This window comes from Amblyomma maculatum, chromosome 9 (genome assembly GCF_055883805.1).
Source record: "Amblyomma maculatum isolate TAMU_Amacu chromosome 9, ASM5588380v1, whole genome shotgun sequence".
NCBI classification, from domain to species: domain Eukaryota; kingdom Metazoa; phylum Arthropoda; class Arachnida; order Ixodida; family Ixodidae; genus Amblyomma; species Amblyomma maculatum.
Window position 1 is genome coordinate 66,862,453 of NC_139352.1, and position 17,064 is coordinate 66,879,516.

Sequence of the window (17,064 nt, forward strand, 5' to 3'; positions counted from 1 at the left end):
ACAATAAGTTGTGTCTAAAAAGATCTTTGCATTCTTGTGTGCCCTGTACTGTTTGAGCCTGACAGAGGCTTACAATAATAAGATATATTGAAAAGTTTCGGAAGAGGTTATTGCTACAGTTGCCTTTTGTTTTTTTTTGTTTTTTTTTTTTTGCGAATTGAATAAATTAAAGATTTTATTCATTTACTTTCTCAATTCTCTGAAGCGCTTAGAGCTTAAGTATCGTCTAAGCACATGAACTGTGCTATTGATTTGGCCCCGACAGCCACCTGCAGGCCTCCTCGCTTCAGGTTCGCATTGAGGGCGGCGACATTGAAATAATTTATGTACCCGTCTTTTTACCCCTGTGTAAAAAAATTTGTGACTATGATTGTTTTTATGCATTTGGGTATCGAATATTCAATAGCTATTTACCGGCATAAGAGGAGTGCTATATGTATGGACACAAACGGCACCTATCAGGTAAGAGAAAAATGGGTTTGGAAGTTTATATTTACTTCAAATAAATGCTGCAATCGTTGGAATAGTAAAATACTAGGGCAGGAAAGTATTAAAGTAATACAGTACTTTATGAAGTAAATGCAAAATAAATAAGATACTACAAATTAATCGCACTAATCTGGTGTACACAATGTGAAGCTAGTGATCGATAATTGTACCGCTGAATCTAGATCAGTGGGATTAAAGGGCACGGATGGGACAACAGGTGTTCCTCGATCAATAGAATGCCGCTTGCTAATCATTTAGAGACCGTTTTGGGTAAATCAAATCCGGCGTCGCATTGGAAAGAGGAAGAACTGAAACGTAGGCATCCCTGTCGCAGGAAATTTCACAATTCACTCTGTGATTACTGCATAACAAAGTTTTAAAAAATTACCGAGACCGAGAAACGCGAATGACGACTAAGTATCTCAGTGCAGTAAGTTTTATTTCACGACTGTTAAGGGAATTTTTATAACACGAGGAAGACAACCAAAATACAACCTAAATGTCGATGGTGCTTAAGGCGGTCAGTTGAATTGACCCCTTTGGCTATGCTTTTTTGTTTCAACTGCAAATTTGCATCTGCAGTGTAGCGGCGCAAGTGCCCTTCCAAGTGTTCCTCGGGCAATCGAAGCTCTTGTGTCGGGCCACAACTGCGAAACTTCTTTAATGTGAAAGCATGAGTAGCCCATTGGACGAAAATCCGTCTGGAGTTGTTGCTGTGGCAGTTTGCGTTCTCTATACTCAACGATACCCGTAAAAATGGCAGTAGGAGGAACGGCCGGAAAATAGAAGTAATTGTAAAATACAAATTGGTCGTCATTGAGTTTATAACCCTATCCCTGTGTGAGCCAGGCTAGCAAGCAATGTATAGATCAAGAAGGGTGTGGTTGGTTCAAGCTGTTAGAGGAGTACACAGTGAAGCGTCCTGGTGCGTATAACCTGGTAACGCGTTTTCGGGACGCGTATTGATGTAACGATATTAATAATTGTCGAATGCAACCAGGAAGCGCGGTAGAGTTTCCTACGCAGTTATTGATCACGACAGGTCTCGACACGCTGAAGCAGTGCGTGAAATAAACACGCATGAAACCTGGAATACACTTCGAATATGTCTTGGGAAGTCTCGTCTCTCTGAAGAGAAAACGTCCCTATTCGCCGGTGTGTAGCAAACACGCAAACACATATGAAAAAGAACGTGCATGAATTCGGAAAATGTTTGGGAGGAAGCTGTTATCAAACAAAGAGCGATGCCTTCGCATTCTCAGATGCAAGCAGTATTAGGCGCCCTTTTTCGATGTTTTGCTTGTTTTTAGTTGTTATTAAAATTTTTACCACTCTACTTCGAACATTCGTGTGCATGAATCAAAGCCATGGTATCTATGCGCGGTTGCTCTTCGTCGGCTCCGCTGTCTTTTTATTGTTCAGTTCTAGTGGGAATTCCTCTGCCCACGAGGGATACACAGACAGGCCGAGGCGGGACGTAAAACCAATGGATTTATTTCTTTACATGGCGGCTCGTCGGGGATAAGTTAAGGGGCCTCGCGCAGTTGCGGCCGGCTCCAGGCAGGATAGCCAGGAAGAAGCCGACGCACGAAGGACAGAATGGACCCTAGAGACAATCGTGCGTCTCGCTTCTATATCCCGCGTTGGGACCGGTTGTCCCAACCCACGCGGGAGAGGGAAGGGGTAAGTGAAAGTGGCGATGGGGAGCGCAGGAAATAGCGCGAGATTTGGATTCCCTGGGTGCGGGCCCCATACGCTCTAATATCAACTAAGCCATATGTTGCTGCGAGAGAAAATATCGAGTAATATCGTGTCGTAGCAGCTTAAAATAACCGTGCCCGGTCACAACAGGGCAATATAGCACTTCTGGCGTCAAGACGGTTTATCTATAGAGAAAGTAAGTCTACTAACCCTTGAAAGCTGGCAGACAGAAGATGTCAACCGGGAATTACCTTCGCTGCTACAAATCAAAACGGTATGTTTTATAAGCTTCAACTGCTACTTCCGTATTTCTTACAGACATGGTTCCAAACCTCAGCAAACAAAACATAATACATTTGGCTAGTTCATGTGAACTGGCCTCCACTTTTACCAAGCGCCACACTTGGCGTCATCGCGTGACCAGTGCTAAAAGGAATGTCTGTCTGGAGTTTAAAAATGTTGTTGAAGTGCATACTAATCGCTCGTGACGATATCTTACAGTGCGGTCCACAGCCGCTGTGATTTCCCTTCGCACTTACAGACTCAAGTGCTGGCTACTCGTCAACGCTGAGGGATACTTGTCGAGAGTAGCGACCGATTAACCTACTCAACTCACTCATTCTCACTAACTCAGTCACCCACTTACTCATTCACTCAATTACATCCCTAACTCAGCAACTCACTTCCTCCCTTTTACTGACTACATCACGCACTCACTCTCACTAAGTCACTCTCTCTTTCTCACTCACTCTAACCTCAGTCACTCACTCGCACTTGCTCTCTCACCCTCTTAGTCACTCTTAGTCACGGTTTTTTTGTTCACTCAATGACCTACTTTCTTCTCACCCATCCTCCCCTCCCCACTCCTTCAAACCTACTTTCTTCTCGCCCACTTTTCTCTCCCCAGCTTTTCTTCTTCGGAAGCAAAAGTGTATTTAAACCCCTGCCAGTGATGATTGCTTTGCCCTGACGAAGACAAGTCCACTTGTCGAAAGGTTGGCTCGACCTGCGAACTGAGGCGTACCCCTTTACCCTTGTTCAGTGCTCCTTCATACCGTGTAAACCATCTTCTTCCTCTCGTTCTACCTTAGTCACTCTCAGTCACTCACTCACTCACTCTCACTCACTCACTCACTCACTCACTCACTCACTCACTCACTCACTCACTCACTCACTCACTCACTCACTCACTCACTCACTCACTCACTCACTCACTCACTCACTCACTTTCTTACTCGCTCACCCATTCCTGGAATACATTCACGTCATAGTCTCAACTTTTCGAAAGTAGTTTCAAGAAAAGCGGTCTGGCAGCAAAGTTGCGACGAGATATGCATACGTATATAAACGCTGCTATTTTTGTGGGGCTCTCCTTTCTGCAGCAGGGTTCCTTCATTGCTATGAAGCTGCAGTCGAAGTCTCGTCAAGGCAGGCCAAATTGTCTCAGCGTTTATACAGAGTGCACACGACAACGTACGTCAATATGCGGTCCCGTTTTGGTGACTCACTTTGGTGACCTAGGTAGTAGGACGAATATTCTCTTTTTATGTTCGCAGTTCTACCAGAGTAGGAAAACAACACTTCAGGGCGCTAGCAGTTAGTATCAACAGGCAGCTTTGCGTCTTTTCTTTTTTCAGGAGGGGGAGGGGGAATTTCACTCTCCAGTGCTTAAGAGACAACGAACCGTTAGAAACCGCACGCACGTGGGGGCTACTTAAATTGGGAACAAAACACATTACGGTCTAGGTGCCTTGACCCTGTATCGATTTGGAAGCGTACACGTTTATAAGCTCGGTGACTAGAACTGAGAAGCGTACGCAACGCACCGAGATGGGCTGTTTTGATAGGGCGACGCTCTCGAAAATACAGAGCGTGGTTGTTAGCCTACTTTTCTAGGCGCAGTGTCTGAGGGCAGGATGGCCAGCGCAAAACATTTGTGAGGAGATGATCGTCCACGTGCGACTCACGTTTCCTTTCTCTATTTCTCTCAAACCGACCACTAATTGAACCAACGTTCTTGGCCCATGACCTCTTTTCCCATGTATTTCAACCCAGAAGAGCCGAGCACCAGGGCAGGAGAAATCATGTACACATTGAACACCTATTCATAAACGAATAAAATAACGTTAAAATGCTTTCAGCAATGAAATAAATTTCCACAATGACATTATGATGCACCGAAAAGTTCCTTTTTGTTTCAGTATGCTAGCGTTGAGTTCACCGCTTTTGCCGATGCCTGCTTGAAGCCGGAAAGGCAGGAGCTGCCAAGCTGGAAATAACTTCTTCGATGGAAATGAAACCTATCGTCACCCTTCGGATCCCTAGTCAGGCACGTTGCTATTAAGAGCACACTGGCACGCCTATACGGTTTGATTCAAGCGGAGAATTCATATGCCAGGTGGTCTTTCACATATCGTGTTAGATTACTGTTGTATGATAATAAGTAATTGCGATCCGAAGCCAGAGTGCAAAACGAAGTCATAGTGTACCTAATTAACCCTTCAGCATATACCGCTAAATCAGCGGTCATATTTATATTAATCTTTTCTTAACATGAACCCATATTTGTAGTATTGACAGTATCAGGCGAGATTGCCAGTAGCTGCCGACTTAATGTTGTGAAATTGAGCAGTCGCAGTCTTAGAGAATGTCCGTGGTGGACATTCGACAATGCTGACGTCGTGAGAAAAGCTGCTGCAGTGGACTATTTAGTTCGCGTCTTTTCGTCCTTCTTTCCATCTCCTCCTTTGTGGTTCCCTTGCATTCATTGTTTGGATACTTGTTAACGTATTCAATTCTTTATTTCGTTTCCTTTTATTTAGTCATTCGGTCTCCGATTTGTTTTATTCCGACCTCTTCGCCGCTCGACCTTTACTTGCTCTATTCAAAAGATTCTTACCCCTCTGTGTTTTCCTTTTTTTATTTTCTTTTTCCAATTTATTCACCTTTCCAAGCTCCACAGCCTCACTCAGGAACACAAACATTTCCCAAGGCGAACATGAAAACAGCACCAGTTGAACTCTTATTTTGCTGAGCGAATTCTTGGAGCCGCATTGTCTGGTCTGAGTGTCGCATTTCATAACTGAAATCCCTATTGTTAGGAAAGTCATGAAACGACCGGGTCTGTGACACAGCGCTGACGCGGCTTCTTTGTTAACGCGTGATGCGATTATGCGAGTTATCGGCCGCTGGTTATAAGAGAAATTTAGCTTACCGCGATCCACTACCGTGATCCGCCACCGCGCGTTCCACTGCGCATGCCTAGATCCCCTTGCTGCCGATAGATGGCGCCACATACTTGATGCCGGCACATATACTTGCCGCGTCGGGACCAATCAGCATGTGCGCCCCCTCACGCGCTGTAAATGGTCACGGAGGCGGATAGCGGATCCCGGTAAGCTAAATCTCTCTAGTGAGTGTATGCTACCTTTAGGTGTACGTTCAGAGATACCTCTCGGTAACAATCGCCTTTTAACCCGCTGAGAGGCAACCAGTGAGGAGAAAGAAGTCGCGGGACCCTACCGTGGAGGGAACGCAATTACGCGGCGGATCACTGTAGTGGATAGCGGATCACGGTAAACTAAAACCCTCTATAGTTTGAAGAATAGGGCAGACTCAGGGCTCACTGGAAACGTCGTTTATAAGACGATATTTCCGGAGTACCTTTTAACGACTGGCCAATCTGGAGCAAAGACGTCTCCCGTATCCTTCCAATTAACCCGCTCCTAAGCCAGCTGAATCCACTTGACCCTCGCAAACTCCCATTCTTATGCCGCCGCCTCTTTGTTATCATTGCATTCTCTTGAAATCCAAACGCCCTTAGCAACTGTTGGTTATCTGGGCTGCGCGTTACACGTCCCGTCCAAACCCATTATTTATAAATTTTTGAACCTTTTATTTTTTTTGTAGATTTTGACAAGGGGTGTCAGTAACTCGGATTTATTCCTTCATCCGCCCAGCATATGAGTTCTACATTCAATGTTACACCTATCATTTTGAGACAGAAACCTTCGTTGGCTTGTAAGGGGAGTATACATGGTGTCGACCAAAAATGCATCCGCACGAACTCAGAGAAGAATCGTGCCACCACCAGGAATGAAACCATCATCCTTCCTCTTCTCAACCAAGCGCGCAGACGTTTACGCCACATTGGCCTTTCTTGTTTTTATTGCCTTCGTTTCACAGAAACAACAGACTCGCCGATTTATCTAAGGGAAAGCAATTTGTATGCAATACGTCCAATTACATAACATTCAAATTGGTCATTTTTTCTAATACATAAACAAGTGTGACAGATACTGCACCTTTTCTTTCTTGTGAACCAATTATCATTATTGTTATTATTACTAATTAATATTGATGAACTCAGGTAGACGCGACTCAGTTTTCAAAACCTCAATTATTGTTGGACAGAATCCTCCAAATACGCTTTGATAGCTCTGCCATGAAGATCGGCATGGCGAACAGCGAATCGGCGTTTCCACACGCTATGCAAACTTATTAGCATTATCATGTCATACGTAATTCTGTCGTCATTCTCTGCTAAGCGCAAGCTTTACTTTTCCCATACCAAGCCTCAGTCGTCTGGCCCCGAATATTTGACATTCAAGCCCTAGTAGGTACTGCGCGTGCACCAGTAGCATCTGCTCCTTGTAACAGATACGTCGAAAAAACATTGCCGCGACCTGTTTTGAACCATCGACAGCCCTAACAGGCCAGCTTCCCTGACCTAGACACGAGATCACTATCCTATTACTATCGAGATCGCTATCCTTTATTTCCGGGTCACAATTATGATCACAGGGCAGCTTTTCTTTTGCCATACTATGTAATCGCCGCACCCAATCACGCCTCGTGTAAAACTGCAACACATTCTCGCTCTGTGCAGCAAACATCATCATCTCTACCAAGTTCGAACTTCAACAGTGCCGGTGAGGTCCGCGAGCATAGCGTCGAGCGGATTCGCCTCAACCCCCACCCCGCGGCGTGACAGCAAGAGGCGGCGTGGCTTAGAGAAACTTGCTCTCACTAAAGGTAGCGGCCGTAGTCGTTCCAGACAGGCTGCCGTGACCATGGAACAATGAGACGCCAAACTAGACCTCTGCCGAGAAGCTTAATAAATCCGAAAGCGAGTACGGCTAGGACTGCGGCTGCGGCCGATGACTCACGCTCGTGAAACTTCGTTCAAATATAGTGTAACCTCAACATTCTTTAACAGGAAAAGTATTAGGAAGGCTGCACTGATTTCGTTCGTTTAAGGCATTATTTGGTCTCCTAGTATTATCAAATACAACCTTTACTATAAGAGGCAGTCAACACGAACCGTTTCATAGATAAGCTCAATTCGCCAGAATAGCGTGGTTTTCATCTGCCCTGCTAGTAGCATCATAGCCGATATGATCATGTATTTGGTTTTACGAACGCTATGTAAAAAACTCTCCTAGCCAATAATTTTTGTTGAATCTGTTCTCGAACAACTAAATCTAATATGTTATGGATTTGAAGGCTATTGGTGTAATTCACTCCATTGTCATAAAGAAATATCAATCATCTTTCACTGCGTTAAACGCGTCGCTCAAGCGTTTCATCATTTCAAAGTTTATATCTAGTTGTATAAAGTTTATTTCGTTGATGTTCTCCGGTGTGCTGCGAAAGCTTCATGCTTGTACACACTGTTTCTTGATAAACAGGAACACTGAGAGCCAGATGATAACGCTGATGACTTCATAAGGTTTTACAATGACAAAAATATCGATGAGTTTATTCGATACAACTCGAACGACAAAAGAAGCGATGAAATAGGAACCTTGCATTTAGATTAAGGGAAATTAAGGGCACGTACCATCGATGTGCAGTGTGTAATGATTGTATCCGGATCAATAATTTGAGAATAAAGGCGCAGACAATTAAAAAGCACTCGATATTTCGTCCTTAATGTGGTTGCCATGTTACCCTCATTGGTTGTGTTGGGCGTCGTTGGGAGATTTCATTTATGGCGAAATTTAATTAAAACTCCAACCTACAATTACAACTTTAAGACTTCCCCCAATTCAGTGCACGGCGCCCTCTGTAGAAGATGGAGTGCTTTGCCAGGTCCGCTGCAAATGGCTTACGGCATATGGGTCAGTTTGGCCTCTTCATATCGAACAGCTCCTGTCTTCATCGGTATGTGCCTTTTTATTTTTATTTCCTTTTAACTGAAAGACAGACCACGATATGTTAGTTGGTAGCCCACAGTTTGTTGATTAACCAAAACATAAAACATGAGCACATGAAGGATTGACGACTTAGTGAATATAGAGAAACGCTCGATTAAATGTATAATGCATATTTGGCATATTGGGCGTGTTGGTACATTTTTGAAAAGATGGCACGGAAAAAAAGAAAACGACAAGGATCGACACGAGATGAGAAGGACGGCACTGAAGCTCTAACTTTTATTGTGAATTAGTCACGCACATATGCCGTCGGTGAAATGTGTGGTCGCCTTTGACACATGCGCAAGTAGGTCAACTATTTGCTCTATAGGCTCTGTATCTGTTCAGATTCTACGATTTCTCTGTTGTACGTTCTTTGATTTTGTTACTAATAAACGTGTTTTTAGGACCAGGGCAACAGCCCCTGAAAGTCAGTGGCTAGAGAAAACATTCAAATGTTTTTCTTTCGCGGGCATTGCTTACGTTGTTTTCATGATCTCTTGACCTGTCGTTCATGCATATCCAATACCGATATACATTCACGCATAAACAACTTACATTATTCCACAGCTTAAGGGAATTTGGTAAACTACGCATTCTGCGCATTCAGTGACGCTGCGCCTGTGCTTCTTGCCGCAGTTCCGTTGCCTGATTGCGTCTGGATTGGTCCTTCTGCATGGATTTGGTAGCTTGTATGGATTTTCAAGTCATAACGCTTGGCTACCTTTTTAAAGTTCAGCGACACCCTCATGGTCTAGTCTCGGCCCTTTTCTTTTTTTGCACCGCCATACTTTGAAACAATGAATATCTTCGTAACAGTTGAACTGTAACACACGTTAGTACGAAAGAGGACTGAAACAAGTTATGGGTGCTGAATAAGTGTGCATATGATTAAAGTGGACCTATGATTGGCACCACAGGGAGCGGATGTTTGCACACATTCTCTTCGAAATTATTTTCTTCGACTGAAGAGGCGTCCCCGAACTTCGAGCAAAGCGACTAGCCTATAGACGCACTGAGCCGCGCAGCCCAAAACGACACTATCGAAATCCCTTTTTTTATAATATCTCGCAAACACAAAACCGGATATTTTTGTCCAGCTGCCGTGGTGGCTCGGTGGTTAAAATGTTCGGGTTACTGATTCAGAGTTCCCAGGTTGGAACCCGACCGCGGCAGCCGCGTTTCGACGGACGTGGAGCTCGCGTCGTGTGCTGCGCGATGTCACTATACGTTAAAGGTGCCTAGATGGTTAACATTATTCCGCAGCCGTTCGAGTACGGCACCTCCTTCACTCTCTCTTCTCTGACTCCCACTTTCATCCCTTTCGGGACGACACGGTTCGGGTTCCGTTAAGAAGTGTCGCCAATACTGTTTTCTTCCTTTTCTATAAGAAATTTGTTTTAGGAAGAAAGCGTTTCTAGACTCATGGAACGGAATGCAGTGCGGGAGAGTTGTGCGTGAGATCACTGCGCGAGATATGTCATATTCCGCGAGATGCGTTCGTGTCTAGCGTTCTTGCCTTCTGCAATCCCACACTTGAACGCGCGCCAAGAAAAAGGAAAGCCACGCGACAGGGGCGATGGTGTACCGTCCAAACTCGCCTTTGCTGGAGGAGAGGAGGAGGAGGATAAATATTTATTAATTGATAAAATCAGGCAGGCAGGAGCTTCCACGCTAGATGGCCAGGAGCCCTTAAGCTCTGGCGACCTTGGTGTCACGCTCGATGGCCCGAAGTTGTATTAGCGAGCATAGCGGCCTCCCACTGCTTGCAGGTGGAGAGCTGCACATCCCGCGGAGGGGGGTGTGACAGGTACTGCGCTTTTTTTTTTCGTGTAAATAATAATTGGTTCACAGGAAAGGAAAGGTGCAGTATCTGTTGCTCTTATTCTGTGGACACCTGAAAAGAGACGTAAGGGAAGGGAGGAAGGTGGGAGTGAAAACAGAAAAAGAGAAAGTGGTGCCGTAGTGGAGGGCTTTGGGATAATTTCGACCACCTGGGGCTCTTTGGCGTGCACTGACATCGCACAGCACACGGACGCCGATTCGCTTCGCTCCCATTGAAAGGCAACCGCCGGTGGCCGGGAGCGTATTTGGGTTTGCTCGATACGGTGGCTCCGCAAGGGACAAAATGACAGAAGAGACAAAGAAAGCGGGCTGTTCCGACTAGCATCTACCGCCCCCAGGAGCAGAGCAGCCTAGCGATTAGCGGCGCATGCTACGGGGTGGCCGGGATCGTACCAGGATGCTCCGGCGGAGCAGGCGGGCGTCTTACCACTGCACCACCGCAGCGGGAGAAACCAATTATAATTATATGCAGCACTGCAAGAAAGCCAATAAGACGTAAACGATGGAAAGCAAATGATAGGAGAGGAAGGGTAGAATTTCGCCATTCTCCTCTTGAGAGACATCTAAGAGAAGTACCCTCTAATTTTTTATTTTTTTTCCGCATAACAAACGACATTACTTCGTAAAGCACGAATCGAATAAAACCTTATTTTGTGCCTCTCTCTTAACATGCAAAGGATGTACACTAAACTTCGCCTTACAAGTAAGTGCCCAAGTTTTCAAATCAATAAGGACGCTTTTATTGGAACTTCGAACGATCGTCCATGACATAGTTAAACATTGAGCAAGTCTGATAAATACGCTTCTACCAACACTCTATAAGTGCTTGTTCTGGAGAAGATCGAAGCGCTATATGAATAGGCCCAGACAGTGATGAAACCGTTTGGTTAGTTACCGCCATAACAGCACCGCAAATACTTAATCTATAATAGAATTCACTTTTGCATCTACGAGACTTGACCATGGTCATCAGGCTAATGGTTTCCCTAGCTTCAGTGGCGCCGTCTTGTACGATCCGGGTATAGCCCTGTCGGCCCAACGCTAATCCCCTGTACACGATCCCGTCGAGACTGGGCAGTCGCTGCTCTGTCTTGAACGATCGTAATTAGTCATTCCCAGGATATTCAGCCAAGCGAAAGAACTTGTAGCGAAATTGAGGCTAAAAGAGATAAAGCTGCATAACGTAGCACGTATAACTTTTGCATAGGCTGAATGTGCGCTTTGCAAGTATACAGGGTGGTTAACGTCAACTGAACAACTACTAAAGAAAGAAAGCAGGAAACGACAAGCTGTATGAAACCAACGCACATTACTTGCACGCATGTTGCGTGCTTCAGAATATTTCATTGCGTTAGCAATTAGGGAATCACTATAATGAAACAAAATTACGGGTGTTCTGAATTGCCTACCGTTAACAAAAAAGAAATAGTATCACGATTATGAAACCTCTACATTTTATTTAACTGCTGTTAGTATGCGGAAAAGCCCCAGGACACGTCTGACAAGTGGCAGCAAAAGAGAGTGGGAAAAATCTCCTCTTTCCCATTGCAAGAATGAAAATAAAAGAATTGGATGTAACGAGACTCAAATCTAATGAAAACTTTTCTCAGTGCCGCGGTGGAGAAGTGGTTAAGATGCCCGACTATTGTGCCGGGTTCAACCCGATCATCGGCGGCTGCGTTTCGATGGAGGCGAAGCGGAGAGGCGTCCGTGTGCTGTGCGATGTCAGTGTTGTTGTTGTGGATGCAGGAAGAAGGAAAAGAAAATGCACGGGCCTGCTACAGGCTCTGTAGCTGAGCCACCTCCGCTGCGAGAAGGAGGTAGTGAAGGGTGGCAGTCGATCGATTATGCTACTTAAAATTAAGGAAAAGTTGAACACAGCTGCCTAAGCAGAAAACGTGCAAACGTGCGAGTGTTCTATGGATGTATGCAGACCACTAGAACACTACAGCCAGATCTAGACGAGACGAAGGTGTAGCGGGCATGTTGAAGGAAAGTGGTGAATGGTCGCAGTTCCTGGCCCTACGGTGCTGGGACGGTTCTAGCCAGCCACCGAACTTTTGCTGTTGTAGGCCGTCATAGCACCCGCCACTACTTCGGTGGCGGACGACGGCTGTTGTTGCGGCGCGCGTCTTTCTCTCCCTCTTCTTTTTCCTTTCTTCTAATAATAATAATAATTCTTCTGTATATTCTCTTCTGTCTGCACGAGACATTGGAGGTGACTCAGCTACAGAGCCAGTAGCAGGCCCGTGCATTTTCTTTCCTTTTATTCCTACAGCCACAACAACAACCATTTTGAAGGGAGAGGTCCCAGGAGGCGAGTCATATGGGGAGAATTAGCGGTGGAGGGTCGGATATGCTGAGAGCTGGAAGGCTGTGTGGCATTATGCCGGGAAAATGTGTATATTTGTGGATATATGTATCAGTGCGAATAAAGCTTTTCTAGATGTGTGAGCAAGAAGAAGCAGGTGTGCGATATAGAATTAGAAGCCAAGCAGCAGCAGAAGTATCGAGCTCGGCTCACTCTGTGCGCAGCACGTGCGAATAAAAAGCAGCAGGCAACTCGGCAGGCCGCTAGGACACGGTTGAAGGTCGGCTGAAGGTCAAACTTCGGTGTACGCTAATCGTGCCGCAGCTAGGCCAATGAATATTTCACCCCATAAAGAGCCCACATTGTATCACAAAGTTAGGAGGAACTGCTAATTCGGCTTTCTAGTTTGAGGTGGAACTGTGGGACGGGCATCAATATTCCAGGCCTCGCGGGTGCCGATTCTGGCCGCGCAGGAACGTTCGTACGGAGTAGTTAGAGAGGGCTCTGTATTGTGGAGGTCGCCAGTCAGGGGCGACCGCGTTCACATTTATTGACCAGTAGCTGGACGAGCGGCGGTGAAAGCGTTCAACTTAGACGGATGTCCAGAAGCGCTCTAAAGCGCTCATTCCGGCACTGCTTCATAGTCTTCGGCATGCAGCCGGTTCTGTTTACACGCGTCGCTACAATATCCTCGTCGGGGACGGTTGCCAACGACTTGCAGCTTAGGATTGACCGCTAATACCAATGTGCGAGATATTAGAGGCAACATTTAGGCATTGGTAGTTATGCGAGCAGAGAGTACATGTATGCAGATGAGGAACTGCAAGCGGAGCCTTTCAGAGGAGGCATCTGCCGTTATCTTTTCATGTCTTTAAAGCTTACGTGTCTCCCGTTATTTATTTTAAGAACGAGACAAGGGGCCATGATGTGAATTCAGAGTTCGTAGATATGTTTGAAACATAGCTAGCTGCAATGTTTTCCTCAAGGCTCAAATTACAAAGTTTTTGTTTATTAACCTATTATTAGCCTTACTATTAACCTATTATTAGCCTTAGTTATTTATGTGTCCTAAAACCCAAAGCAACACAACACATTTACCAGCTGCGAAGCAGGGGTACCACAATACCAGCTCCTGGCGCGTCATCTTCGCTCAATGGTCACGTGAAGCCACATCGGCGGAACACTCCCGATAAATGTTGAACGCGTTTTGGGGCGCTTGGAAACGCGTTTTGGGGCACATATAATATGGGCCTTTTTTATTTTGCGGGTTGCCCTGTGAGGCCAGAAAAGAAGAAAAAAAAACAACAACTATGCGAATGGTATAGCGCTGCAAACGCAGACAGCTACTGTTTTCAGGACAATCCTGAAGCTTCTGACTTGTTTTGGGGTCAAATAATTGAAAAATTACCTAATGGGACTTCAGCGACGAATTTTGTCGAATGCGAAACTAGAGCCATGTAAACCCCTGTGCAGTCCTCGCTTGTTTTCAGTGCGCTAGGACACTCCGCATTAAAGGTTTAATTGGTAACCATTAGCTGAGACACCTTGTGGTTACGGCGCTCGACTACTGTTCCCAAGGATGCGGGATCGAATCCCGGCCTCGGCGGCCGCTTTTCAATGGAGGCGAAAAGCAAGGCGCCCGTGTGCTGTGCGATGTCAGTGCACGTTAAAGAACCCCAGGTGGTCGAAATTTCCGGAGTCCTCCACAATCACCCCCTTGTTTTTTTAAGATCGCGATGTCCAAAGTGAAAGGGGGAGGGGCTTAGATTTTGCAAATTAAAATGCCCCCCCCCCCCCCCCCTTTATTTTCGCGGCTATATCTCGACTTAACGGGTGTAAGAAACAACAATTTATTTGACAAACTAAGTTGGCAAATGTATTCTGCAAACGCGAATAAAGTTCACCGACACTTCAGGCTTGATAGCAGCCCTCTACTAATTCCGACTACTTTATTGCTCCCAAGCTACTCACACCAAACTAAGAATCGCGTCGGCGATTCCCGTGCAACCAACCGAGCGCAGCAGATACTAGGTCAACCTAACAACACGCTGGTAGAGTTATCGGGGTCTATTTCGGCCTGCTTTTGTGTTCCCTGGTGCTGGGCTCTGTGACTCTGTGTTCGGAACTACAAGCCGACCTTATTCTCGGGTCCTTATATATATATATATATATATATATATATATATATATATATATATATATATATATATATATATATATATATATATATATATATATATATATATATATATGTATATATATTGCCAGGGAGACACCCCTTTTGTTTGGACTCACGAACAAGAAGCTGCTTTTGCCGTGCTGCGTCTCCGTCTCCAATCGCCGCCTTTTCTAGCCCATTTCGATGAGCAGGGGGAGACAGAAATACATACCGACGCCAGTAACATTGGTCTTGGGGCGGTTCTCGTGCAACGTCACAAGGGTGTTGAACGAGTCATCGCCTATGCTAGCCGTACTTTATCCCGCGCCGAGACGAACTATTCAAGTACTGAAAAGGAATGCCTCGCCATTATTTGGGCTGCTGCGAAATTTCGTCCCTACCTTTATGGTCGCCCATTTAAAGCTGTCACTGACCACCATTCTTTGTGTTGGCTGGCCAACCTGCGTGACCCATGCGGCCGCCTGGCGCGATGGAGCCTTCGCCTACAGGAGTTCGATATCACTATTGTTTATAAGTGCGGACATAAGTATGAAGATGCTGACACGCTCTCCCGCGCGCCTGTCGAGCTCGCTTCACCAGACACGGATGACGCTGGCAGTTTCCTCGGAGCTGTTGATGCTTCACATATGTCACATCAGCAGCGTGCCGATCCAGATTTACGAGCACTGATTGATTATTTAGAAGGTCAGCCAGCCACCATACCTAAGTGCTTTTCTCGGAGCCTCTCAACTTTCTGCCTGAGAGGTGGTGTGCTTTATAAGCAGAACTCTAGATCCGAGTCAAGAACCTACCTCCTCGTGGTACCCACAGCTCTGAGAGAGGAAATCCTTTCCGCGTGCCACGATGAACCAACATCTGGCCACTTGGGCTATTCTCGCACACTTGCTAGGATACGACAGACATTCTACTGGCCCAACCTTGCCACTGTTGTTAAGCGCTATGTCAACAGCTGTCGGCAATGTCAGCGTCGGAAGGTTCCGCAATCAAAGACATCGGGCCTCCTCATGCCCATAATACCACCACGAGCACCATTTGATCAAGTCGGCATGGACCTTCTCGGTGCTTTCCCTCGGTCCTCTGGTGGCACCGTTGGATAATCATCGCCACAGACTATCTGACTCGCTATGCCGAGACCAAAGCGTTACCTAGTGGTATAGCGTCTGAAGTTGCCCATTTCTTTGTACACCAGATCACACTACGGCACGGTGCTCCTACCTGTATTATTACTGATAGAGGGACTGCCTTTACTTCACAAATGATGGCCGAAGTCTTTCATCTCAGCGGTACGGCGCATCGAAAAGCTACTGCTTACGATCCGCAGACCAATGGGCTGACGGAAAGGCTTAATAAGGCCATCGCAGATATGCTGGCGATGTACGTCGACGCCCAGCACAAGACTTGGGATGCGATCGTACCATATGTGACGTTTGCATACAATACGGCAGTCCAAGAGACTACACGTGTCACGCCGTTTCGCCTCGTTTACGGCAGGGAGGTTCGGACGATGCTGGACGCAATGCTCCCTTACCAAACAGATACCGAACTTTGTTCTGACGCCGAGCAGTTTGCCCAAGATGCTGAGCAAGCACGCCAACTAGCACGCGTCCACATCACCCAGCAACAGGACAGGGATTCACGCCGGTACAACCTCCGCCACAGACAAGCTTCGTATAACACCGGGGACCAGGTGTGGGTGTGGACTTCTGTTCGACGCCGCGGCCTTTCAGATAAGCTAATTTGCCGCTACTTCGGACCGTATAAAATCGTGCGACGCATCAGTAACGTCAATTACGAGGTGCTCCCGGATGGATCAGAGCACACAGGCCGTCGGCTACCTCGTCCAGAGACAGTTCATGTCTTGCGATTGAAGCCGTACTTTGCACGGTGACTGACAAACTACATCTACAAACTTTTTTTTTTTTTTAGGGGGGGAGGTTGCTTTTGTACGCTTGTGTGCACGTGTAACTGTGTGCGTTACGCTATATATATATATATATATATATATATATATATATATATATATATATATATATATATATATATATGGAGAACTAGGGGAGGCAGGAGAGGAAACAGTGCTTAGAATATGAAGGCATTTAGGTTCTCGAAAGTGCGGTATACGCTTGGAACCACGGCAGCAGCGTTATTGTTTACGAGACCCCCCTTTCGATAACTAAGCCACGCGTAACGGCAGTCTTTTCAAACTAGCATTATCTCCCTGTTTTAATTCCGCCGGCAATGCCTAGCTAGAATATTACTCTCCGAGGCAGGCAATACGATCGAGTTCGCACTCATGGGAGGCAGAAAAGGCCGTGGGCGTAAGATTGCGGATAAAAGAGAAT

General features: G+C 46.0%; 1 protein-coding gene across 1 annotated transcript in view; it reads left to right on the forward strand.

The window, feature by feature from the left end:
* Nucleotides 1–2,088: 2,088 nt before the first annotated feature.
* LOC146179281 (uncharacterized) overlaps nucleotides 2,089–17,064 on the forward strand; it is a 69,645-nt gene continuing 54,669 nt past the window's right edge. Inside the window, exons 1-2 of the mRNA XM_084579595.1 lie at nucleotides 2,089–2,172; nucleotides 7,079–7,121. Coding sequence (XP_084435721.1) covers nucleotides 2,089–2,172; nucleotides 7,079–7,121 — 127 coding nt within the window. The remainder of the gene's footprint in view (nucleotides 2,173–7,078; nucleotides 7,122–17,064) is intronic.